The sequence below is a fragment of the Austrofundulus limnaeus genome, unplaced genomic scaffold, assembly GCF_001266775.1.
Source record: "Austrofundulus limnaeus strain Quisiro unplaced genomic scaffold, Austrofundulus_limnaeus-1.0 Scaffold166, whole genome shotgun sequence".
In the NCBI taxonomy this organism is placed as follows: Eukaryota; Metazoa; Chordata; class Actinopteri; order Cyprinodontiformes; family Rivulidae; genus Austrofundulus; species Austrofundulus limnaeus.
In genome coordinates this window covers 564,370-590,742 of record NW_013952568.1, presented here as the reverse complement: position 1 = coordinate 590,742, position 26,373 = coordinate 564,370, and the positions used below count along the sequence as shown (strand labels likewise).

Sequence of the window (26,373 nt, the reverse complement as noted above, 5' to 3'; positions counted from 1 at the left end):
CACACACACACACACACACACACACACACACACACACACACACACACACTCAGTGTTCTCCTGTTGCAATGGAACACACACTGGCCTTTTCTCTGCTAATGCTTCACTTCCTCTTCTGACCATCCAGTATTGATTTAGCTTCCCTCACATGAAGGAACATCCCTTCCTCGATCACACTATCCCTCTCGTTCTCGCACACCTTTGCCGTTTTTTTCCCCTCTCCTCCTTAAATCCCCCTGTGACCTCGCTCGCTGTTTTTATTTCATTTCTTCTGCTTATCACTTATTTCTTCTCTTCTCTTTAAAGTTTCCCACTATCACATTTCTCCCGCTCACCTCCACGCTTCCTTCTGACCTATACCCCTTTTATCCCCCCCGCTCCACACAGACACACTTTTTCGATAAGCACCTTAAGTATTTCCCCCTCTTTCCTCCATTTTCCATCTTTGCCTCCTTCTTTCTCATTTCCAGCCCTTATAGCCACTAACCTCTCCTCTGTTCTCTCTCATGATCCCTTCACTCACTTTGAGTCATCTCATCCAGTTGACTAATTCAGATTTGACTAATTGTGACAAATTCTCAAGCTTTAAAGAGATAGTTCACGTTTATTTATTTATTTTTTTGAAATGGCGTATCTTTAAACTGAGGTCTTTTAGGAGCCATGTACAGCAAGTAAGATATTAATTGTTTACAACTTTTTTTAGAGAATCCATAATCAGGACTTGCCTACAGAGTTTTGACAAAGATTTGGTGCAAATAAGTAGCTTATATCTGCTGGGAGGGTCTGATTAGTGAGTGAAAACAGGATGTGTGAGAAGAGGGCAGCTGAGGATGAAATATTGAAAACTGAAACCGCCGTGCGGGACAGGTAACAACATTCATCGCTAAGAAGCAAAACACATGCAGAAAATATGCAGAAATAAACCATATATAAAAAATTATTGATTCATGGAGAAAATCACAACTAYGTGCTCCAAGTGATTTTCTTGGATCCACATTTTGCTTAATGATTAATGTTATATAGGCTTCAATTTCTGACCGATACCAGATAAAGACTCCTGCAAGCTTTTGATGAGTAAAGGGTTTTAAACTAATCTGTTTGTTTATTTCAGTAATTGTAAAATAAATGGTTATATTGAAAGCTTTTGCTAAATATTGTGAAAGTGTTTAAACTGAATTCACAGCATTTTTGGCAATCAACACGTCTTGTTTTATTTCAATGAGAATTTTGTGTTTAGATACTTCAGTGTTTTTAATTTTATGGCTTATTAAAGAATGTCAGCCAAACTTGTATTATCTTTTTTTAACCAAAGATATATTTTTAGTCCATACAGTGAAACATTTATTATTGACCTAAACAGGGACTTTATGTTCAGTTGTTACGAGAAATGATTGGCTAATCAATCATTCAGAGAATAAAATGAAAAACAAAATCTCCCGCTGGCTGAGTTTGTAGTCAACTTACAGTATAAAGTTTTTATTTGTTTATTTATTTATTTTGGAGTCAGTATTGAAGCAGATTCTTTGTCAAACATGAGCTAAAGCGTGCAGCACTATGGTTTCATTATTAATTCATAGTGAGGGTTTGAAACTGCTGCAGTCATCTGACATCGTGGCGCTCGCTCAGTGAGGTTCAACATTAGGCTGTGTGTGTCGGCGATCAGATCAAACACAAATCGTGTGCCGTCAACTGCTTCCCGCGGCTGACTTTTGAAAACAAAGAGAGCAATTTCTTTAATTTATGTTTACAATAAAATAAACACATGAGCTGAGTTTCTTTGTGTGTGTTTGTGCTTTCAGGCAGGTCCATCCGAGGGTCCTGTCCATGCTGTTTTAGGTGGACCAGAGCCTGATGTTAACACTGTGGCTGCAACCCTGTGCTTAGCACTGCACCTCAGCCAGGTAACATTACCACTCTGTATAAGTGCTTTTTACTGGAAAACACATGAAAATCTGCTGGGTTATTTTTTTTTTTAAACTTGATCCAGTTCACGAGCAAAAATATAGCTGTGTCCCATTAAGTTAATCTGACAAATAAATCCTATTTAATAATACTCGGAGATGGTATAAAGGCGTGTGGTGTGTGTTTTACCCTAAACCAGTCAGAATAAAAGAACCATATCTGTAAATACCTTTAATGCTGGTCCACTTTAACATATAAAATACAGACTGCATTGTTGTAGATTAAAATGAATGTCTGTAAACCCACAATAAATTTAATATTATAAACAAGTGCAATCTAAAATCCAAACAGGGCTAAATTTATTTCTATTTCAGTTGCTTTTATAAGAAATTAACTCATCAGGTGAATTAAATTTATTTTTCACTTTCTGCTTCTGCGTTTTTTCTCAGTTTAGTTTAATAGTAATGATGATAATAATAATAAAGATGATGACGACGCTGATAATATAATAAGTKCTGATATTGATTTTAAGGTTGTATTGATCTAAGTTTAAAACCAAGTATGACCTGTATGACATGTATAACACTAGAACTGTAATTTATATATGATACAATTATTTTTAAATTATTAAATAATTATATCAAAATGCATTTTTTTCCAGTATAAACTCAAAATTGTTTGCTGTTATCATCTTTTTGGGCAACTTTTAAAAGGTATTTTCTGTGTTGTTTTTTTTTTTTTTTTTTTTTGGTCTCTAAAAATAATTAATTCACCCGATGGTATTGTGTCTTTGAGACGTGATTGAAAATGGATTTTATTTGTTATGTTATTTGTGTGTTCTAGAGGAAGTCCTCAGAAGGAGTGTGTGTGCCAGTGCTGTGCAGGAAGCGCGGTGGCACCGTGTTGCCTGACGAGACGGTGAGATATCTGCAGAGGGTGAAAGTTAGTGAGAGCCTGCTGCTCTGGAAGGAGGACGTAGACCTTGTGAGTCTTCATCGTTCTGGGAAACTTTTGCTCACGCTCCTGAGGGATGGACTGCTCGACAGGTAAAACGCAGCTGCGCTGTCCCTGTAAACGTGAATATGTTTCAGGCCTGTGCGCGTCTCGTGACCTAAAAAAACAAAATGTAAATTGATAAAAACTCTCAGAAACGGCAAACTTCTTCCAGATCAGCCATCCGCATCCCCTTCACCATATTTTTATTGTCTCCCAGCTCTGAGCGCAGCACTCTGGAGTCCAGCGTCCAGCACGTGGTCCACCGCCGTGGGCCACGGGGCGCGGAGGCTGATGGGGCACTGTCCGCGCTGACGACCGTCGCCAGAGAGATTCTTCAAGAGGCAGCGGAGCAGAGCAGAGCTGCGCTGGGGGAGGCTCTTGGAGGTGAGGGAGGCACAGTCTCCCCCCACCACCCCCTCCCCTCCAGGAGGAGTAATGGGGCAATGAAGGGAGACACACACACACACACACAAATCCTCTGACATGACTCGCTTAACACCCACCTGGAGAGATGCAGGACGAAGAGAGATGAGGGGTGAATGTGGCTAAAATAGAGCTTAGAAAGTCCCTTCTTTTACATTTAAAGTTAGTCTCTAGTTATTTGTGGACCAAATCATCTCTGTGCAAAAAGAAATCATTAGATGTAAGTGAAACAATTTAACTATTTACCGTCATGTTCTGATATTCATGCAAGTATTTCGTATTGGATTCCGTTCAGCTTGGAGCTGATGACTTGCCCTTCGCACACAGGTCGGGTGTGTAAAACAGTCTCATCAGTGTGTTATTTTTGAACCTACACTGAACTCGCTGTGTAAATCAGAGCCAGATGCAGTTATTGACTGGAGCTCTTTGTGTTYGTCTCTCCAGAGGCCTTGCGACTGCAAAGAGAAGCCTTGTGGATCGAACGCGGCTGTCGCTCCGACGAGCTGGAGGACCTCGTGAGAACCGTGGAGCAATGGGCAGAAGGGAGGCAACAAGGTGCGTTTCTGCAACATAGGCGGGCTTTAAATACACACTCTGCAGACGCAAAATTATATGTGTGCAAGCGAGGCAGGGATGCTAAATGAGTGGATGCATTTAGGCCGTATGAATGAGGTTCTTGTCGTTCGGAGGAGCTACGAAAAAAAGACAAACTTTTTGCTTATTTTGATTTGAATGCAAAAAAGTTTGGAACTGGGATAATAAAGGCTAGAAAAGGTGTCCAGCGCTAAACAACAAAACATGGTGGAACAATTCACTCGTCGATAACAGAAGGTCACAGGTCAGCAGCATCTTCTTCTTCTTTCAGGGTCGCCACAATGAATTATCTTCCTTCATCTCACTCTTTCCTCTTCATCTTCATCCTCCATGTCCTCTCTAACAGCATCCAGATGTATAAAACAACATGAACACAAATGAYGCTTAGAAGCAGCATAATCTGTCATTTATTAGATTTTTTAATATTTAAAAAGATCTTTGGTTTTGTGTAAAAGGGGAAAAGTTACATTTTGGACAGGTCTCCAGTCCATCACAGAGACACAAAGAGACAAGCAAGACAACCACTCACAGTTTTACACACACCTAGGGACGGTTAGTTACCAGTTTACCCAACATGTTTTTGGTCTGTGGGAGGACACAGAAGGCGAAGCTGCGACCTTCTCGCTGAGAGACCACTGCTCAGCCGTGCCACCCAGAGAGTACTCATGCTCGTGTTTTTCTCTGTCTGTTGTGAAATTGTTTTGTATGCCTTTTTGTGTGTGTTTTTGTGTAACTGTTAGTCTGTTTGTGTGTACTGACTGGATGTAGACTTAATGCAGCTGCTGGCGACGGAGCTGAAGGAGTTTTCTGATGGAGAGATGACCATCGCCCTCATCTCACTGACCACTGATAAAGAGGTAGGTTCTTTGTCTATTACGTTCATTTTGAAATGTTTGAGCTTTGTGTCAAACCTTTATGCTACGGTAAGATATTATATCACTGAATACAATCCTTTATAATATTCAAAGGGGTTGATAATTAAAACTAAAGAATCCACAGTTTATATTTGCATTAAAGTGATAGTTTAGATCAGCAATTTTAAAAGTCTGGACGTCAAAACTTTTATGTTAAAGTGGATTTCACATTTCTTAGTCTTGGCTGTTAGCACAGTCCAATCAAAATTAACTTCTGTTTCTCCTAATTGAGCTTTTTCATAGCACTGTCTTCAACAGGTAACATATTATTTGTTCATAATTATTCCACAGAATCCCACTTCAAAAGTTCTGAACTGTTGCTTTAAGGCAAAAAAATGTAATGGAGTTATTATATTTCAAAGCCTCATTAGTCCAAATGTTTTTAATAAATTATGCCGACTGTATCAGAATATAATGCCATCCACTTTCTCTAGAAGTTGATAATGACTTGTGCTGTCTTCTAGTAGACAAATGGATTTCGACGGAAGTGAGAATCATTTTTCTTCCTGAAAAGTTACTTTTGATGGTTTTAAATGGTTTGGTTGCATCACACCTGCACAGTGTCACATTTCGGAGGTGTTTTTGCGTAGCGGGAAGGAGTCCCTCTGAAGTTGCGAGGTTCTGAATTTGGATGAGATGTAGATGGAGGCCCAAAAGCCTCCGACACAGCCATGTATCACCATCCTCCCCGCTGGTATCTGAAAAAAAAAACCCAACAACCGCACTGAAACACGCTCTCATTTTCACACACGTTGGTGCGACGTTCGTGTTGACTTCTCTGGCTGTCACTCGCTTCTTCACATTCGCTGTTGCACGCTCACACGCACACACGCACAAACTCATAAACAGGCGGTTTAAGCTTTTAAGTTTACCCCGTCCTTTTTTTTCCCTGCTGCATCCTCTAATGTGTTCACYCACCCCCCCTCCTCCACATACACACAAAACCAGGGGAAAGGAAAAGAAAAATCATTCATTATTTCTTTTATATCTCCTTCTCAAAGCCCATTTTTCTCAGCAGCTGCCTAGCGTGCGGTATTAGGCTATGTGTAAAATAAATGATGTCTGTAGCCGTAGGGGTATGGCTCTTCCTCCCCCAGAAAACTACCTAACGTCCAAGGAACATTAAACACCCAGATCCTCGTTTAGCGAATAAATAACCATTCATTTGAATGGCTTTGCTCATGTGTGCGCACTGGACTTTCTGTGCATATTTTACCAGCGCTGTGCCTACACGCTGCGTGTCAGGAGGGAGAGATGGAGACCGAGAGGAAGCGAAGGAGAGAGAGAGGGGGCCCATTAAAGACTTAATATAGAATAAATGGCCAGGGGCCTGCATGTCGCCAGCGGACCCCAACTCCACAGCGTCATGGTGGGTTACTAATGACCTGAGATCAGGCTCCGAAATGAACTCCTTATATGCATGTCATTTGCAGTGTGTATATATTTATATATTATATTTTAATTGTGTTTGAAAAGAGAGTAAAACGGTATGAGAGTCATTTATTGAGGGGGCTTAGGGAAGTTCTGCCTTAAATGATTCTTTCCAGAAAACTAAATAAATTAGATTCAATTAGTCTTTAATGGTTTATGTGCTATGTGTTTGTCAGAGCGGGTTGTGTATGTATGTGTGTGTGTGTTTGGCAGCAGTTAAAGAGGACTCCGTTAGCTTTTTGGGTGGGGGAAAAAAATAGAAACTTGTGGCAGTGATTGTCTAGTTAGCGRAAGAAAAAGATTGTGGTTGGTGGGGTAACGATATGGACACATCATATATGCTGACGAATGTATTTCTGTTTACTGTACAAACACACATTAGTCAGTCTGGGGGCTGCTTTATAATGGAAGCACAAATCAAACGAGTTCCCTTCCTTCAGAGGCGCTTCACTTCAGTTAGTACACGCAAATATTTTTTTTTCAGTTTCTTAAAAAGTATTATGCTTTGCAAAAATAAATGTTCAAGTTCTATTTATTTGGTTTTAGATTCATCCTAAAATTTACTGATTTTTCTCTCATCAGCAACTCAGTTCCACACACACGCATATATATATATATATAGTAGATTTACTTTTAAATAAAACTAACATATATTGAAAGAGTTTTGAACAAATATCGNAGAGAATCATCTATCTTTAATATGGGGCAAACAAATGTTCTGTTAGAGTTAATGTGGTTTAATTAGAAGAACAGTGGGACCCTGCAGTATCACAGAAAGCCCGCTGCTTCAACCAAACTTGCTCTCACTGAAAGTCCCGCCCTGCTCTGCTCTGATTGGATAAAACGGCTCTGGACTTCGTCTGATTTGTTAAAGGCAGTGTCCATTTAATCCTTCTGTCAGGGTCCCWCTGTCAGCTTGGTGAGCACAGAACWACAATCCATTCACACCAGTGCAGCTGAATTTTTTATTTTTATTTATTTATTTAAAATCAAATTGCATTTGCGACCAAACTGGTCACACTCTAGAGCCCTGCTAGCTGTTGTTTTGACAGACAATCAGGTACAATCTTAGGTACGCAAGTGCGCTTTATGACATTCCATCTGGTGCGCTTTTCCTTTTTTTGATCGTGCATGCGTACCTGCGCACCACTTATGTGCAACTCTCTCTCCACGCATATATATATATATATAGTAGATTTACTTTTAAATAAAACTAACATATATTGAAAGAGTTTTGAACAAATATCGTTCATGCACAGATTATGTGTTGGGGATGACTCAGCTACCACATTTGACCTAAATATGTGGAAAAAATGGCTTTGTTGTAGCCGGTTTTGTTTTTGCTAAAGTTGCTGTAAGTTGAATCAGGTAAAAGTCACTCAGTGTAAGTTACATTCTGAGTTTTATTAAAATTTGTTCAGTAGCTTATGATGAAATATTTTGCTAACAGACACATCGAGAATGATGACATTATTGTCTGGCGTACATTGTGGGTAGATATTAAAATTAATAAAACTGAAGACTATTATTTTGAAAATGTTTCATATATTTTAGTTATTTGTTTTAAATTAAAGACTTATCAGGGAGATCATCTTACATGTTGGACTAAAACAAGTTTTGCTAATAGTTAAGCTGAATTTTTAATACAGATGGAGACTAATAAAGTCACATGGTGTGTTGGCAGCATCGTTTTGCTTTTTAATGCTTCCTCTCCAAGTACAAATGTTGGACATGGTTCCAGAAGTCCCAKCAAGCCTTGCGCTGACCTCCGTTCCCTGCTGCTCTCCTGAAATAACTCTAGTAGAGTGAAAAACGTTGAAAATGAGACTAAGATCAACTGAAATTAGAACAACTCATGAGTACCTACGCACTAACTTTTGGGATCACACCTGTTGAATTTATGTTTCTGTAACTTATCATCACAACAGGATAGAAAACTTAAAATCTGTGGTGCACATTTTTTTATGCAGCATCACAAATGAGTGACACGAGTAGGTTAAAATTAGTGTGTTTTTTTCTTAAGGGAGATGCCGTGTCTTGCACAGAGACACTCAGATCATCCTAAAAGCGCAGTGTTCCCATGTTTCGTACCAGAGGATGTGTTCGAGCTCCTCACAACTCAAAAATTAGCGCTGGCAGATGAGGCTGCAGTTGGATGAAGCCTCTTCATGCTGTGGAGTTGATGAACTGTGGGAAGGACAGGAGCCCACAGCCACAAACATGCACACCCTTCCATGAATATGTGAATAATGTGTTTTTGCTCTTGTTAATATGGACAACCAAGAACTGCAATATGTTCTCAAAGATTTTTGTTCTTTTTTTTTTCAATCTCTCCTATTTTCCTCTGCTAATATAAGGATAAAGTTTTATTTCTGACTTTTACTCATCTGCTGTTCCAACAAGACCCAATAACGATTTTAATGGTGTTTGTTTTTTCTGCATACTAAACAATATTAATCAACTTTTGCTCAGAGTGTCGCCGTGCTTAATCTGTATAATAACTGTGTGCATCTCAGGATTTCTGTCCATCCATTTTCTGGCAGTTACTCAAAGAGGCAGAGGAACCTTTATGGGGAATTTCTCCTTTCACGTACATTTATATAATCCTTTTTTTAAAGTAATTGTTGAATTCTGTCCAACCTAAATCCACCTGTAGATGGCAGTATAGGATCCTTACTGGTCAAAYATAACTTTCCAAGCCCCATCATCCTAAAAGATAATTTGACTCAAAACTTTCCTAGTTTAAGCAAAATATTTGTTCAGCTAAAAAACTGAATCGGATTTCTAACTTTAATGTCCAGTTTYGTGTTGTCAGTCAGATTTACATTTAATTCTGCAAGGCAATCCAGAAAACAAATAAATCAAATCAAAACAAAATAACTGGATTTTCATTCTGATGACATATTCAGTTAAAACTTGAATGATCACCTGTAAATTATCTCCAGTTTTAGATTTCAGGATGGGTCTTTTTTATTTTTATTTTTTGGCAGCTTTGATTGTTTCTAATGCGTTGTTTGTTCATAGTCCTCCGGCCCTTCTGTTTGTTTATGCAGGGCCAGTTTTGCCCTGCGCCACTTGCACAAATAATTATGCTCACTAATGAAGGGGCCCGCAGCCACTGCACTCACTAAATGCCTTTCTGATGATCAGCACTGGGAGACAGCAGGTGCAGGGTGGGCCTCCCAGGGACTAAGATTGAAGACCAGGAAGCCAGGGTGCCACCCCTCCACCCCATTTCTTTAGTTTTTTTTATTAGGCACTTTTCTTGAATTTTTTTATGTTGCAAGTTGTAAAAAGACTGAAAAATCTCAGTTTATAATGTTGATTTATAAATTTGGACTTTATTCTGTAGTAGTTTGTTTAGGCTTTTCACAATGCAGTGATAAAATCCCATTGCTTCGGTTTAAAGATATCTATTTGTTTGGCTACAACTAAACAACCCACAGAATCTCGGCATTACTTTAAAGACATTTTGGGAGAAAAGTGCTGCACACAGCGCTGCTTCCTCCGAATGTTCCTCTGATGTTTCCTTCTCACATCGCCTAAAGAAAAAAGCATCTCTGCTTTYGTTCTTTTTCCCCGCCATTTCTGGTTTCCCCCTGTGGCTTCTTTGGGCTTTGAGGGCAAACAAATAACAAAGCAAAACATTTATAGACTCAGTGTTTGGATCTCGGCCCCCCAAATCCTCACACTTGGAGCTGATTGAACGAAGCACGTGGAGGGGGCCCCATGTGAGACAGACAGACAGAAAGACATTTAGGTTTCTGTCTGCAAACTTTATTGCCACCCTCCTCCTCCTTCCCCTCTTTTATTTATTTWTTTTTTGTCTCCAAAAACTTCATAAGCAGTAATACTCTCGTGCGAGTATGAGCACGAGGATGAACAGGAGGTGATGACTGTGTGTGTGTGTGTGTGTGGCAAATGGTATATGCTGCACATGTGTGTGCACATTTGCATGTGTGCGTGTTTGAGCAGGGTGGTGTCAGCTCGCTCCTTGCCACCCCATTTACTGTAGCTGTACCGCTGTGATCACAGACAGATGTATAAATCAAACCTCGCTTGATGGATTCATCAGGGTGGCGAAACGATCGCCTGAGAAGAACTCGCAACTCTCTTAGCATTCTGGGTTCTGACGGAAAGGGTATGCAAAGAGCCTAAATGGATGAACGCTTGATTAATTCTTTGCCAGAGATGTTGGCGACAGCAGGAAATGTGTTTTTGCTTTGACTGTGTTTGCACGGGAATTTACGCACGCAGGGCGTGAGTTATGAGGCCTGAGTTTTGTACCTAAGGCTATTGTGCATAATGACGGCAGGTTGGGAGAACTGCACGCAGCCGCTAAAGACTTGCCACCTGTGGAGCAAAGGCAACCAATGAGAGAAGTAGCGGAAAAAGTGTGTGCATGTGTGTGTGTGCACGGTGTTGTGTGTGATGGTCCCAGTGTGGGAGAAAGATGAAGYTGCAAACTGCGTGAGTAAGACATGAATAGGCAACGTGTGAGAGAAAAACAAGTAGGCAGGTGAGGGGACTTTTTTTTGAAAAGTCTAAAGATTTGTCTAAAGAAAAGTAAAATGTTGATGTTAAAAGAAAAACCCTTTTGCAGCACAGCAGAAACRCACCTCTGACACCATAGCAGGAACATAGAAATGAGTTTTCCTTGCAGCGTTCTTTAAAAGCAACCAATGAAATTTTGTGGTCTTTTCTTGGACCATTTCTCTCAATAAAAAGTGTGTAAATCCCTGCTGAAGGTTTTTTTTTTATCAGACACCTTCAGATCAAGTGCATAGATAAAAAGCAACCTAAAACAATAATAACTTATGTTTGTGTTTTAAAACCAAGGTCTAAATGTAGTTTTAAGCATTTTTAGTACTAAAAATATACAGTATGTACACATATTCAACTACTTAATTATGAAACATGCTGAAAAATAAATGCAAAACATAAAGTAAGGAAATCATAACCAAAAGGGGCTTCAAAGAGCCTTAAAAATTAAYCAAAAACCAACATTTCAAACTATTCAATTATGTTTTATTATCATTTATCTGAAGATTTTCTCAAGTCAGTCACCAACCTTTATAAAGTACTTTATTTTACAAGCTCTTCACATGAAATTTTATGAAAATCTGTGGCTTTTGCACATCCACACAAATAAAACTCAAAATTTGAACTAATAGTATTTTTAACACTTTTTTGTAGCTTTTTTTTTTCAATTTGTGTCTGTTGTAAATTAGTCAAAAACATATTTCAGTATTTTTTAACATTTTCCCTACACTTGTTAAACTTGTACTATTCTTTTTAGCTTAAGTGTGACATAATGAACTGAAGAGTGTCAAAACCACAGAAAAGGGGCTTGTCCCTATGTGTGTGTAAACTGTCAGCTTTTAAAAGCGCAAAATGAATTAAATCAATTTTAAGGCCATCCAAGTGTCTGATAATGATTCCATTTAGTTTCAAAACTAAAAAAAGGCACAGCTTTATGATTGAAATTAAGTGATGGTGATCTCCAGTTTTTGTTTTGCTGACTCCATCTGTGGGATGTACAATGAATGGATGTTCAGTTTTTGCTTCAGTGTTACTGTCAGTTCACTTGTTAGTTGACAAAAGAGAAATAAAGTTAACAGTTTAAGAAGGAAAACTCTGCACCGTCTCTGCAAAGTTCAACAAAAAAAGACTTGCTTCTGTGCACGGATCTTAATATTCCTGGAGACAGTTAGCAAGTGGATTTTAAATCTAACATGTTGATAATTTATRAGAAAAGGCAATCTGTGTGTCTGGGGGTGGCAGAGGGAGAAAGAGGAGGGGCGGCAATATGAGTAGTAATTTACTCAGTTAAGAACCAAATGGCAGACAGACTGTCGCGCTGCGTGTCATCGCCGAGATTCGCACTCTGCTCGTTTTCCGACTACATTTCCCCCCTCTTTCGTGTGTGTAGCATTGTGTTCTTATGCACACAGTCGGGTGGTAGCTTTAAAAAACACCAGCATCATCCCAACATTTCTGCTTAGAATGCAGCAAAAAAAAAAAAAAAAAAAACATTTGAGACTTTATTGCTTTAATGGCTTTTTTTATGTGTACATGTTTGCTCACGAGCTTGAATTACAGAAGCTAACTGCAGGTGGATTAATCTGGAGAGCTCCATGTGTTACATGTGTTTTTACTTGTGCCGTTCGTGCCCATGTGAGTGAATGTGTGTGTTTTATTGAATGTTGGGAGGCTTCATTGGACTCATCAGGATATCTGTGGTGAGAAATGGCAGTGTCAGGGAAGTGACAGTTGTGTGTGCTTGTGTATGTGTGTGTAAGGATTGATGTCCCTGAGTCTGACAACAGCCATATTGTGGTGAGAGAAGGATGCAGGCAGAATGGAGGGGGGGAGAACATGGGGAGGAGAATTGTAGCCCCCTCATCCTTGCAGGTTAATATTGACACAGCCTGGGCAGATACAGCGCCTGAAGCTCTCATCAATCACTTTCAGTAGACCTATACAAACACACACACTTGCATTTAAGTTGTGAGAAGGACCACACACACACACACTGTAAAAACTTTGCAGAATGAAAGCAGAAACAAATGTTTAAACATAATTGGACTGTTGAGGTGAGCACACAACTTGTTTTGTCACAAGTGCAGACAACATTTAAAAAGGCAAACTCTGTTTGTTTTTCTCTAAATGTATCTCTTTTACCATGAAAGTTCAACTTAAATACACTCAACAATTTTCAAAAAACTTCCCAAAGCAAACAGTTGTACAGTCGATCAAGAGAAATCAAGCAAATATGTTTTTCAAAAGTTATCATTTTGCACAGTTTATGCATATCACTGCGTGGCAAATTATGGCTGCAATAACACTGTTGTTAATCATTTTAGAGAAAAAAATGAGTTCCCTTGACAAACAGAACAATTAATTAATGCAAGTTTCTATCCATCAATCACCGTGCGTGTCACTGAATTACCATAATCTGTGCATGGTGGCTGTTTTAAGAGCAAACAGTTAATTTCCAAACAATAAATCACAAAGTGTCTTCTACCCCTCTGTGCACTTTGACAGCTTTGTATCTCATTACTWCAGAAGAAGACTCACTTGAAACCACTTTTTCTAAATTCGATTCAATTGTACGTGCAATAAAAGGCACAAGGTTAGAAACAAATGTAAGCAAAATGTCTGGAAATATTTACTGATACTGGCAAGTGATAAAAGGTAATGTTTGTTCTCTTTTTTCCCTCCTGACATTCAGGATTGGCAGAATTATGTGGAGGGCCTGAAATCCTTCTGTCATCAGCACGGCTACGACGGACTTGTTGTTCTCTTGTCTATCAGTGATTCAGTTCATCATCCTCGCCAGCAGGTGGCAGTTTACTCAAACAACACAGATATGTTGAACCAGGTAAAATCAGCTGACAGAGCATCAAACCAAACATCTGTACACCTCTGTGAAGGAGACAGATTTGTATCAGTGAGTCGCTTAGATAAATCAAATCTTAGAAATGTCTCTTTAGATTGGTTTTAGTTTCTATTTTTCCTACTAATTTGAATAAAAAATATCATAAAATTTTTTGAAGAAATGTATATTGCCCAACACTTTTCATGCCAGAGTTTAAGACTATTTTTAAAGTAAGAAGTGATGACGTTTTAGTTGTTTTGATCAAACTTTGAAAATAATATTTTATACAATGTCATGCACTCTAAAAATGAAATGTTGGATTTACTTAACCATGTTATGTGACCCCGTTCCACTTAACTGAGTTGAGTAAATTCAAAGCAACATACTCATGTTCTTTGGTTAAAAAACTGGTATATTGCTTTGAATTTACTCAACTCAGTTAAGTGGAACGGGGTCACATAACATGGTTAAGTAAATCCAACATTTCATTTTTTACAGTGCATGTCATGCTCAGGGTTTGTGTTGCAAACGACTCTCAGCCACTATCACATAAAAATTTAGCAATTTCTGTTAAATTGACTAATAAATAGCCATTTGTGTGTTGGTCAATTAGCTGTGGTGGCCATTTTCAGTTGGATTGTGCATCCAAGGATAACTTTCTGGAAGTTTCATTATGATTTTGTTTTGTGGTTCGTGAGGCATTTGATAATAGTTAAATACTTCCTTTGATAAAATACAAAAAAATGACAGTAAAAAGCTGAAAATGTTGGTTGGCAAGGCTGAATGAGATGATGTTTTGTAATATTGGTCATTAGATTCTGTTTAGAAGTTTAATACCGTTCATTTCTGGTAATGCACTCTGCCAATAATGTTGTTTGAAAAAAAATAGACCAAGCAAAAACATCAAAGATGAAGTTACTCTCATTACAGATCTGTGCTGAGTTGGAGGAGTCCTCCAGCTGGGCTCTCTCTGGCGAACTGGAGGACACGGGCAGTCTCCAAGTCTACCACATTCCAATAAACACGTCTGAATTCTCGGGAACTCTTCCTCTGTTAGAAGAAGAAATACAGGACCTTCTTAAGAACTTTACTGACCGTCGGAGCTCGCTATTAGCGTGCCACCCCAGCAGCAGGACTTCTTCCACAGAGGGAGTAGCCGGCAGCGTGGAGTTCTCCCAGGGGTCGTCCGGCATCAACGACATGGATGGTTCTGACATCGAAAGAGTTGAGGGAGGTATCGGAAGTGTGGTGGCAGTAGCAAGGTATGAAATGGTTTAATAAGTGCCTGTGAAAAAAGACCAAGTTGTTATGATTTTAGATAAATTGACAGTTTAACAAATTGTTTACTTTTTGCAAATTAGGGTGATGGGAGAGCGTGAAGAAGACACCGGAGGAGTTAATGCTGGTGGGGAAATATTAAGTCCCGACAGCGGCATGACCACCATCCGCAGCAGTCGGTCCTCAAAAGAGAGCTCAGTGTTCCTGAGTGATGACAGTCCTCTTGGTGAGATCACAGCAAGTGGAGGTCCAGCAGCAGGACCAGGAGGACTGAGAAACCCATCTCCCCTAAGCTTTTTATCACTTTCTCCTCCCGTCCCACCTGAGAGGAGGAAGCACCGCTCTAACAGGAATAGAAATGACAACATTAATCTGTTTAATTTTGACCCACTTCATAGCAGCGACCAGCCTCTGCCAGCAGGAGGGGAGCTGGTAAATTCTCAAGGTGGAGGAGATGAAGGTGACAGAAGAGCTGGAAGCTCGAGTCTATCAGAACTCGACGAGCTAAGCTTGATAGATTTCTCTGCTCCTAACTCATTAGGAGGGCTTGAAAGTGGGCGGTCGTCGGTTGATCACCAAGGCACAATCCATGGGAATGAGATGATGGAGACGATGGTTCCTCCAACTCCTGTCAATAGCTTGGTAGGTAGTCGTCCACCAAGCAGCTGTGGTATCAGGTTCTTCCCAGAAGATGTCGTTGAAAGGATCAATGTCCTACAGCACAAAGACAGCATGTCATCGTCTTTATCAGAGACCTGGGATGAACTTTGCTTTGACACACACGGAACAATGTCCTCGGCTGATAATACCTTAAATCGGTCCAAAAGTTCAGGGAGCCCTCAAATTATTGAATGTGAAACTACAAGAAATGATTCATATTTCACAGAAGGAGATGGCAGAGACCAAATTTCAAAGCCAGAGGCTGACCATCAAAGGGTTAAGAGGCTTGAACCTCAGCTTAGTTTGGTTGCTGATCAAACTGAAACATGTGAGAACTGGAACCCAGGTATTGTTCTCCAGGATCAGTGGAAACCCGTGACTTTGGCCGATCTTCAGTTAACACCCCCAGAAGATGGAGTAACTGTAAAAAACAAAGCAGAAGAAGACAGAACGTCATCTCTGAAAAAGCGGAAAACCATCCTAAACCCTTYAACACCAGATCCATCTAAAGAAGAGGACGACAGTGTCCAAAGTAAAAAGGAAGACCAACATTTGGAGCTGTTAGATTTTTGGACATACTCAGCCCAGCAGGGATTGCTCAAGTTGGATAGCGGAACCACCCCTTCTTACCCCGAGTCACTGGATATGTGGAATATGACAATTAGGGATGACAGTCTCTCACCTCTGACAACCCCTGACAATCTGTCAGAAAACTATGGTTCATTCTATGGGCTGAACCCCAATATTAAAAGAGACACCTCTGTAGAAAGTCCGCTAGGATACTCAGATGGTGGAATGCAGATGTGGAACACCACCATCCAGGAGGACAGCTCTTCCCCCTTAACAACCCCCGAAGGGCCTGAAAATCAAAAAGACCTTGGTCATGAGGGATCATTGGATGATTCTCTTGAAACACATCCAAGCAAACAGACAGAAGAAGATAAAGTTTCAGAAGATGATAGTGGTAGTAAAGGTGAGAATGATGCACCTGAAGAGGTTGAATGCAGAGGTAATGAGCACAAAGTGAAAATAGTCATAGAGACAGTTGACAGTGAAACACAGGGTAAAGAAACGAGTAGTAAAGACATTCAATTTTCTCAGAGTAAGTATTCAGAGGTACTTAGTGACTCTCCATCCAAACATTCAGAAGATGAGACTTCACTTCACCAAAGTACTGCTCTGTGGGAATTGCCCATCCATGGCATGGTCACGTCCACCTCTGAATATGACAATTTAGGACATGGAGAGTGGAGTCAAATGTCATCCCCTGACAACTGTGCGAGCCCAGTAATAGACATGATACAGTTAGAGGAGCAGTCCAGCCCTTTTATAGCTGTGTCCAAACATATGCCGAGTGATGAAAGGCAGAATCTGAGCCAGAATGCTGATATTCCTAAAAGGACGACTATTTCAGATATAAACCAGACAGCAAACCAAGTGTTCCTATTTGATAAAGAGTTTGGTTCGCTGCCAAAAAGTGGAGAAAGTCCAGTTGACATTAAGACCAAAAACACAAACACAGACGAATCAGAGGAGGCTGACTGGATGGCACAATCCAGTGAGCATTCTCCGTTTGTTCTGGTAGACACCTCGACTTTCGCTCTAGATTCAGAAAGTCGCGGAGGAGCTGCTGAAATCCAGACAAACCATTCCATATCTCTAAGCTGTGACAATTGGGACAGCCATGTCTCAGAGAAACACAGTGACTCAGAGGCAGCTTTGTCATTACATTTACACTTGCCCATCAAAATACCCCACAGTGAAGATGTGCCGGCTTTTGAAACCCAAGAGTGTGATGGTAAAGAAAGCAAAAAAGACACGGAAGGGAAAATATCAGACAATTTGTCTTTGAACTACATCCCAGGAGGAAGAACATCTAATTCTGATGAAAGTTTATTTTCAGGATTAGAAATGGAAAACATTGGGCCTGGCACAGTCAAAGAAGTCAACAGAGAGTGGTCTGTTAGACTCACACAGGATGACAAGCAGGCAAAAGGAACAAGAAAATCCATGGAGACATTCAGCATACTGTCTTATGCTGCCACAGTGTTAAAAACTCACGCCCAAACAGCACATCAAGATCACATGGAGAATACACATCAAGATAGTCAGCAACAGCTGGTGCCAGAAATGATCAGTCCGAGCCAATCAAAAACTAACTCTGAAGCTTTCAGTCCATCAGATTGTAGACCAACAGAAGAAGAAGAGAACAAAACTGAGTCGAGCACTGTGGCCCGAAGTGTGTCTCCATCGTTAAGATACCCATCGGATCACTTTCTGAAAACCAGAGAGGAAGTTTATGTACGCTCACAGATCTCAATGGAGGACTCAGACGAAGGTGGGGAGTCACCATCTGCACCTCCGCCAAGTGCTACCTCCTTGGGCGACTTCCAAGTGTGGGGCAGTCAGTTAGTGAGGCAGGAAACAGAGTCTCCTGTTCTCACTAACAGTTCAGTCTCTCCCAGCAGCTCTCTGATCGGCTCTCCTGCAAACGAGCTGTCCATCTCCACTGACAAAAGACTCGGCTTGCCGTTTTCTGGAGATTTAATGGAAGAGGAGCAGGATGAAGATCTCGATTCAGACCAATCCACCCTGCCAAAATGGACTCGAGAAGAACACGGAGAACKGGAAGAAAGACACGAGCTTGGATCTTCTGACCTGCTGAGTTTTAGTGAGGACCTGATTGCAGGTTCCTCATTTCAACAAACAGATTTACACACATTTGAGTCAGAGGAGGACAAGTTTCTACTCAACAGGGAGGACTACTGTTCTCCACAACGTCTGAAGACAGATAAATGGTCTATTGACAGAGAGAGTGGGGATTRCAAAGTTTCTGAAGATGTTTATTCACCTGTTTTAAGGTAAGTGACAACAGAATTTAAATCCTGCTGTTTGAATGGGTCTTTGTGATGCCTAAGTGGCTTCCTAGTACATTTCCTAATATAATACCTTTTTAGGCTGGTAATAGTGAACGAGGACTTTGATCCAAACATGTACCTTTTACTACACACTGTTCACACCTCCCTTCCATTCTCCAAGTTGTCCACTGGGGTTTTGTTTTCTCAGTCTGTCAGAAGAACATTAGCATTACAGAGTAGATTGTCAGAACTGAGCTGGTGGCTTCCTCTGACAAATTAGTCTGGTGATCTGTGTGCGTGTGATACTACTAACAAACACACACACACACACACACACACACACACACAAAACAGAATGAATGGACGCTGTGTGTCCTGTGACCAGACAAGAGTGCGTGACTGTGTCTGTGTGAGCAGGAAACAAGCTGCCTATACACACGAGTGTGCTCGGTGTGTGTTCAGTGACAAGATTTGATCTGCAGCTCTGTGTGTGTTCTTATGAATTTGTTTACGCCTCATTAAATATGCATTACCTGCCTCATTACAGCTGGAGTCCCTCCACAACTAATGGGAACAGCCCCTCCCAGCTTTCTAACAAGGTGTTGGTGTGTGAATGCAGCTTTGTGACTGTTTGTATTGGTAATGTTACCCTTAGAAAAACTTATTTACATGATTTTTATTTAGCATTAGTAAAGATACAGTGTACGTTTTTACTGAGTGAATGGTACATGTCTATTTAACAACTCTGTCAAAAGAGCAAAACCATCTTTGCTCACACTTTTAGAGAACTTCTCATGTTTCGCCTCTAGTTCTTAGTAATTTAAGGATCCAATAAGATGTTATAATGAGATCCATGCAAGACGTGCTATAAGTTTGGATAAAACCAATCTCAAAATAGAGAAATGAGAGCCAGATGTTTTCTCTCTAGTGGAGCTAGAGCTTTTTCACTGACGTTCCTGTGTTCATTTGTGTCTCTGTGAATTGCTGACATAATTTTGTAAGTTTTTTGATGCATGTATGTCCCTGCATTTGTGGAGAACAGACAAGGATTCTCTGGAAAAATGGTTGGTGTTTTGTTTTTTTAGGTGACTATGTTTAAACTGAATATTTGAATTAGTCCCCAGGTGATTAACATCAAATCTGCATTCAGAATCTTTTATCAGTAGTATGTTGCCATCATTAATAAACATGAGTTTTTTTATTATAATAAATTAAAGTATTTGAATAAGCTTCACAAAGACAGTTTCATATTTTGAGTGTAAAATGTTAGATTTATGTTCGGGTTGGCCTGTGTTTGAGTTAGCTGTATATTCAATGGTGTTCCATGAATTTGCACTGATCCGAGATTCCTTGTTCTTGTAACAGAAGACACCAAGATGTAATGTCCCAGCTGTCGTCTCAGCCAACCTGTGAAAATGCTGCATTCCAGTCGGCGGGAAGTCCGAACACAACTCAGGGTCAAACCAAGTACGGCTACAACTTCCACCACATCGACCAAAGAACTGAAAACCAGAGCACCTCTCAAGCCTGCGCAGAAACCAAACCTGAGAATCGGCAGCAGAACGCCACAGAAGTGTATGCCGAGTTCACAACTGATGCCTTAGCTAAACATTTTGGATCTAAACAAAGTGAGAACCAGTTTGAAACTGGAGTTGATCACAGCCTGGACGATGCACGGGGAAATTGTCAGTATGCAGCTGAAAGCTCCTATGTGGATGACTCGGCGTGCATGTNCCAGTACTCTGAGCATCGAGTCGATGAACAGAGTCACTATGATGCAGGATCTGTTCATTATCAGTATGATGGAGAACACTTCTACCAATCAGATTCTCAYCCCAAGACAGAAGACCATGCACGATATGTGTCGGAGGAATATGTTCACTTTCACTTATCAAGGTCAGATTTTTCCTCTTTCTCAGTTTTACTCAACAATAAATAAATGTTTACAATTTTTTGGATTTACTCATGAAATGTTGCTAGAGTCTTTAAATCCACTTCTACTTTTTAAGCCTTTTTTATATAAATTCTATACTTCTGTTAGGACACCTTTTTTGGCTGCTCTTCCTAAAAGTAAAGTAGGATTATTTATGTTTTCTTTGTATTTTAAATGTAAATCTTTAAGGGTTAAATATGCTTAAATTTYAAACATTAAAACAGGCAAAATTGTTAGGAAGCACAGATTTATATAAAACTGTGTTAAATCCTGAAGCTCCTTCTAATTTTTATTATATCAAGAAAAAAATATCACAGGTTTAAGTTTTTGTTTTAAACTGGTCTTTATAAAAAAGTAAACATAAACAAATGATACACCTGAGGTCATTTCCTGTCACTGCTTGGCATTTAGGGGTCAATGGATCAGAGCTTTTGTCTTRCAGGACACATTTGCACTTTTTCAGTTTCATCTTAAACATTCACTTGCCCACTCCTGCAATAAAAATCTAATTTTCTTTGACCAAACTGTCCCATAAAACTCTTCTGCCAATAGTTGAGATGTGGACAAGATGAGAATGTTACTGAAATAGCTCACCTCAGACACAAACCTTGGTGCTTAATGGCCAAGTGAGGAGTGCAAATACATGTGCAGTTGTGTTTGTCTCCACAGCACAGTAATTATTCCCCATCAGCAGTTGCAGTATTGTGCTCATTTTGCCCCACTTTATAATCACAATGACCCGCCCCCTCTTTGGGATCTGTGACCCTCCCCTGTTCATCCCTCTGTGTGTGTTTGCACACAATAGACCCCATCCTTAATAAACTCACCATGTGACATACTGAGGACAGACTGTTTAAGTCTCTGGTTCTGAGTGAGTGAGGGAAAGGTAGGAGCCTAATTTATTTTTTTTACAAAGATAGAACGGTTGTGTGTTTTTGTGTGCATTTTGCAGTCATGTCCAGTGGGCTCTCTGTGCTGATTTTCTCTGTTTTTGGTATGCTTTATGTTAATCAGAATCTGTTAGAGGGGCTCTGGGTGGAGGGAAGTGACAACACTGCTCAGTATTGTGTCCTCAGCCCACACGTGCAGCCTGGGAATGAGGATCGAGTCAGTTTCTCTCCATCTGCTTTGTCTCTGTGTGATTCTTTGCATCTCTTGTCCATTGAACAGATTTTAAACTCTCTTTGATTCAGTGCCATGGAAACACTTTCAGTTCTTCTCCGTTGTAGATAGATGATTGTCTTTGGCTTGTTTGGCCCAATACTCTGTGTTGTTGTGCCTCTAGTGGCACTGGCTATAGCAATGATAGTTTATGTTGTGGCTCATTATTGTATTTCTGTCCCTTTGAGCAGAAATTCCCAGCAGGGAGTTGATGCAGCAGGGATGATGGTGATGAAGATGGCCTCCTGTGAGGCAGCTGCTGAGGAGCTGGATAACAGAGAAGGTAAATGAAACGAGATTAACTAAGTTTTATATTTGTTGTTTTTATTTAAATTATTAGCAAATGTCACTTCTTGTTTTTCACCTTTAAATTCATTTTATTTTGTTGTAAAGTTTTTGTCTGCTTACTGTTCAGCACATATAAAAACACTAAAAAACTTTATCAGAGGAATCACTTGCTGAAAGGTGCACACGAAAACATTTAACTCAGAACTGCAATATTTTAAATGGCAACATAACCCCATAATGCTCAATAATATTTACAGGATTTTCAAAAAAAAAATCATTACAAAGACAAAAAATAATAATAAAGTTCTGTTAACAGTTTATTGTATTAGCTAAAATGTTGTGGGCTTATTGTCCTTTAAGATTTTTTTGTACTTTGTGTATTTTTGTCATTTTTTGCTAAATGTTTGCTCTGTTTACATTTTTTCCATATTTTTAATGTTGTTTTTTTGTTTGTTTTTGGGTGGGGTGGGGRAGGGGAGGGACCTCTATTTACTTGACATGCCACAATTAAGTGTAAAAACTGTATATTTAGCCAAACTGGAAACTCTTCCCTCTGATACCCTGCAATAGACTTTTCAGTTGAGGCTATGAAGAAGTGAACCACCTGTATTTAAAACCTGCCCTCTGGTTTGTCAGACTTGAGGCTCCAAGACATTAAGRAACTGGGGGAACCTCTGCTGCAATCCTACCAGCAGGAAGTTAAGTGTTTCCTAACCCTGGTCCTCAGGGCACACTGCCCTTCATGTTTCAGACCAGTTCCTGCTTCAACACATAAGCTTCAAAGAAATAAATTACCTCGGCACGTTGTCTTCAAATTCTGCAGAAGCCTGACCCAGTAGTTTGCTTTAGGTTCGTTTCAACAGGAAAACATTCTAAGCAAGTAGGACACTGAGCCCTAAGGGCCTGGATTATTAAAAACTGCTTTTAACTTCCTCTGTTACCTCAGGCCAAAATACATAAATAAATAAATAACTCCGCCACACCTTGTTTGTTGGAGGAGTTTAAGTTGGAATGCACCAGGAACATAGCAACACCCTTTTTCTTTCTAGGAAAAACCAGTGTTTGAACGCTGCGGCCTAATATCAGGATTGAGGTTATCTTCTTTCTCACCTTTAACACAGACTGAGTCCAGAGTGAAATAAAGTCCAGACCTACTCTGGGAGACTAATAAAGAAGACACACCGAGCACTGAGGTGAAAACAGCTACTTCTAGTCTGTCAGTCAACCTCACTCACAAGAGGGGCTTTTTTCCCACCATTGAAGTCATGTTTAATGATGAAGGTTTGAGTTGCCGAGTCCTCTATCTTAGACTCAYGCCCCATGAGTATGACTTAATCGGTGGATACTCATCAATGAGCTTCTGTTCCAGGATGAGGCCTTGGCTCTCAAAAGTGGTCAAGATATCAAGTTTCTTGATCTTATATTAATGGTTATTGACTCAAACGTGTTCTGGCACCTGAAACAGAACCAGTTGGCCCTGGGAGATCTTATGAAGGGGAAAACAGCCCTCCACCCATTAACTCTTATAGTCCCTGGGACATCCCATGTCCTACATCATAAAGTAGCATCTCATGAAAGTTGCAAATGTTTTTTGTTGTTGTTGTTGTTGTTTGTATTACCTGTGGGGTTTTTTTGTGCGTGTTCTCTTGTATTTGACGGATATTGTTTTGTGACAATACTCCACACATTGAAAATTGAGTACACTTGCCCTGTCTTTTTAAACAGACCCACCATCTTCAGCAGATACATCAGGTGGATCAAATCAAAGGAGAAAGCTGTCAGCGCCACCAATTAACCTGTCATTGGAGCACAGTGAGGGGTCCCTTGCTTCTGAAGATCCTCTGGACACAGAGGACGACGCCTTGGATACTGGGGATGACCTGGATGTAAGTGTTGATGGGATTGACACGCCTGACGAGACCGATTCTCTGGAGTTTAATGGACACGGTAAGACACACATCATGGAGACAGAGCACCTGAATGTTTCAATAAACAGACACATTCAACAGAACGTAACAAACACAATACAATAAGATATGAGGACATAAAGACTGTGCTGTGTATTGTGATGGACACTTTCAACTCGCTCTTTTGATGCAAAGTAAACTGAGAATGATAGCGATAGTAATTCACTTTTTGTACGAATCCAACTTGTGCGCTGCTCTCCCCACTACTTTCTCCTTAAAATACAAATGTGTATGTCCAGATTTGTTTATTTGATTCCATCATTCTGTTAAACTTCTCATTAATGCCACAAACAGCAGACTCAGAAGGGTCTAATCTAGGTGAGGGAGCTGCATCAGGCGGCGCCACAGCAGGTCGCCCGGCAGAAGAGAAAAAAGAAGACGAAAGACTGTGGCGGAGCGTAGTGATTGGAGAGCAGGAGCACCGCATTGATATGAAGTGCATTGAGCCATACAAAAGAGTCMTCTCTCACGGAGGTACATGGGCACGAATGCCTTAAACTCATWCTGCATTCAGGTTCTCTTTGCCTTTACAACTTCCACCCGATGACGCTGTCCTCTTTCTGTGTTTTACATGTTCAGGTTACTATGCTGAAAAAAATGCTATCATCGTATTCGCAGCGTGTTTCCTGCCAGACAGCGACTGTGACAACTATAACTATGTAATGGAAAACCTTTTTCTGTAAGTGAAGCTTCTCTATTGCCCCTATGGTAAAATTAGCTTGGACAGGCTTTGCTCTTTTTATCATCTGTGGGTGATAATTAAACTTCTTGTGTTAGCATTTGTGTGTATAGATGTATTCATTTGTCTTGTGTTAGCAAAATATATCACGAACCAATAGAGTAATTTAAAAAAGAACTGTTTGCATTAATATTAATAATATTAGAATAAAATCCAGTCCAGATCCAAACAGTACACCAAATGTGAACCTTAAATGCTTTGAAGGATTAAATTCCCAAGATAACAGGTAATGTAACACCACAATGGTTAATAATGGTTGGGCAGTTTTATCACTTCAAACTAATTATTATAAAAGAACGTTTTATCTGTTCCGTCTCCCTAGATATGTAATTAGTACTTTGGAGCTAATGGTTGCAGAGGATTATATGATTGTGTACCTCAATGGCGCCACTCCTCGTAGAAGAATGCCTGGTTTTACCTGGATGAAAAGGTGCTATCAGATGATAGACCGAAGGTAATATTTACACAAGCAACCTCACAACAAATACAAAGCAGATTTAACATTCTTTATGTCAAAGTCATGACTGTTGGGTTGTTTTTGAAAAAAAGATTAAATAATCAGTCTGAAATATTTAAAGGGAAGGACTGTCAGGATTGCAATTTAATTTTCACACCAGGTTTTATCTAARGATGACTTGTGGGGGAAAATAAAACATGGTGACAGCATTAACTACTACACAGTTATGCAGGTCACCTTGAAAGTTTTGGACTTACCCAATGAAAAAACATGCTGTACACAGTCTTTATAGTTTATTGCTAGTGGTGTTTTTCTCAAATCTATTATACCTGTCAGTTCAGTCAAGTAAAAATGAGGATGAAAGTAATCATAAATCTCTTGAAATAACAGACTCCTCTTCTGTCTCTCTTTTTGTCCTACAGGTTGAAGAAGAACCTAAAGATGTTCTTTATTGTTCATCCTTCCTGGTTTGTTCGGACTTTGCTGGGAATCACCAGGCCCTTTATAAGGTGCTGTAAAAGCAGACAACAAATCATAAAAACCTCCCAAACAACACAAAATGGACATAAATAGTCTTTCTAATGCAAAGGAAGATGCTTTACTTTTGAAGTAATGTTCTGTCAAATAGTAATAAGTAGTTAGTACTTTATTAGCTGTAACTACAGACAGAGCAGAAGGCTAGGCTAACAGCTAGGACCTACTTCTAAATAATGTTTCTGGTTTATAAAACAGCTCTTTGTCAAAAAGATCTCATACTGCCGTAAAAGAACATTACATTAGCTAATATTTGGCCTCTATACATTTAAATGACATGAATTGTTTTCTCAGCCAAACTACTGTAGGTGCTGAAAAAGTCCACTTATCAAGATAAAAAGAGAAGAGACAATCCTTGGCCAGCCAGAGGGAGTTTTAATTGAGTTCAGTCAGTACAGCTTCAACTGACAGATCAGACCTTGCAAAACCGAACTCCCGCAGTTAGAAAACCATAAGCTTTTATACCACACTATCTTTGCCAGAAAAAGGGTGGGCTATTTCCCAGAAATGGGTGGAAATATGACGCCACCCAATAGACCCCTTATGATGTCAACTTTTGCAGGATATTACACAAGATGTTTTCGTGACCTCTACTCTGACCTATTGTTCTCAAAGTTACTTGCTAAGCCTCAACACTTCAACCCGGGTTCGAATCCAGGCCGGCGCAAACAACAAAAAAAATTGAGCAATGCAGGGTGGGTTACCTTAGGCAAGACCATTTGGAGCTCTATGGCCTACCTCATACCATGAGAGACATTAATAAGCATGACATGCCGGCTCAGACGTCACCCGGCCAGACGTCTGCTGGGGAACCAGAGCACCTTGATGAGAAATGGGCTACTGAAACAAGACGGAAA

General features: G+C 40.0%; 2 protein-coding genes across 2 annotated transcripts in view; one reads left to right on the top strand and one right to left on the bottom strand.

Moving 5' to 3' along the window:
* Nucleotides 1-5,412, bottom strand: part of foxb2 (forkhead box B2) — an 18,309-nt gene extending 12,897 nt beyond the window's left edge. Inside the window, exon 1 of the mRNA XM_014017369.1 lies at nt 5,383-5,412. The gene's annotated coding sequence lies outside the window, so the exon portion shown is untranslated. The remainder of the gene's footprint in view (nt 1-5,382) is intronic.
* Nucleotides 1-26,373, top strand: part of LOC106523767 (prune homolog 2 with BCH domain) — a 37,558-nt gene that overhangs the window by 3,217 nt on the left and 7,968 nt on the right. The window contains exons 2-16 of the mRNA XM_014017310.1: nt 1,800-1,901; nt 2,746-2,948; nt 3,116-3,282; nt 3,766-3,876; nt 4,684-4,772; nt 13,495-13,644; nt 14,572-14,903; nt 15,003-18,440; nt 19,803-20,333; nt 21,723-21,814; nt 23,545-23,766; nt 24,081-24,260; nt 24,366-24,465; nt 24,848-24,979; nt 25,405-25,491. Coding sequence (XP_013872764.1) covers nt 1,800-1,901; nt 2,746-2,948; nt 3,116-3,282; nt 3,766-3,876; nt 4,684-4,772; nt 13,495-13,644; nt 14,572-14,903; nt 15,003-18,440; nt 19,803-20,333; nt 21,723-21,814; nt 23,545-23,766; nt 24,081-24,260; nt 24,366-24,465; nt 24,848-24,979; nt 25,405-25,491 — 5,936 coding nt within the window. The remainder of the gene's footprint in view (nt 1-1,799; nt 1,902-2,745; nt 2,949-3,115; nt 3,283-3,765; nt 3,877-4,683; nt 4,773-13,494; nt 13,645-14,571; nt 14,904-15,002; nt 18,441-19,802; nt 20,334-21,722; nt 21,815-23,544; nt 23,767-24,080; nt 24,261-24,365; nt 24,466-24,847; nt 24,980-25,404; nt 25,492-26,373) is intronic.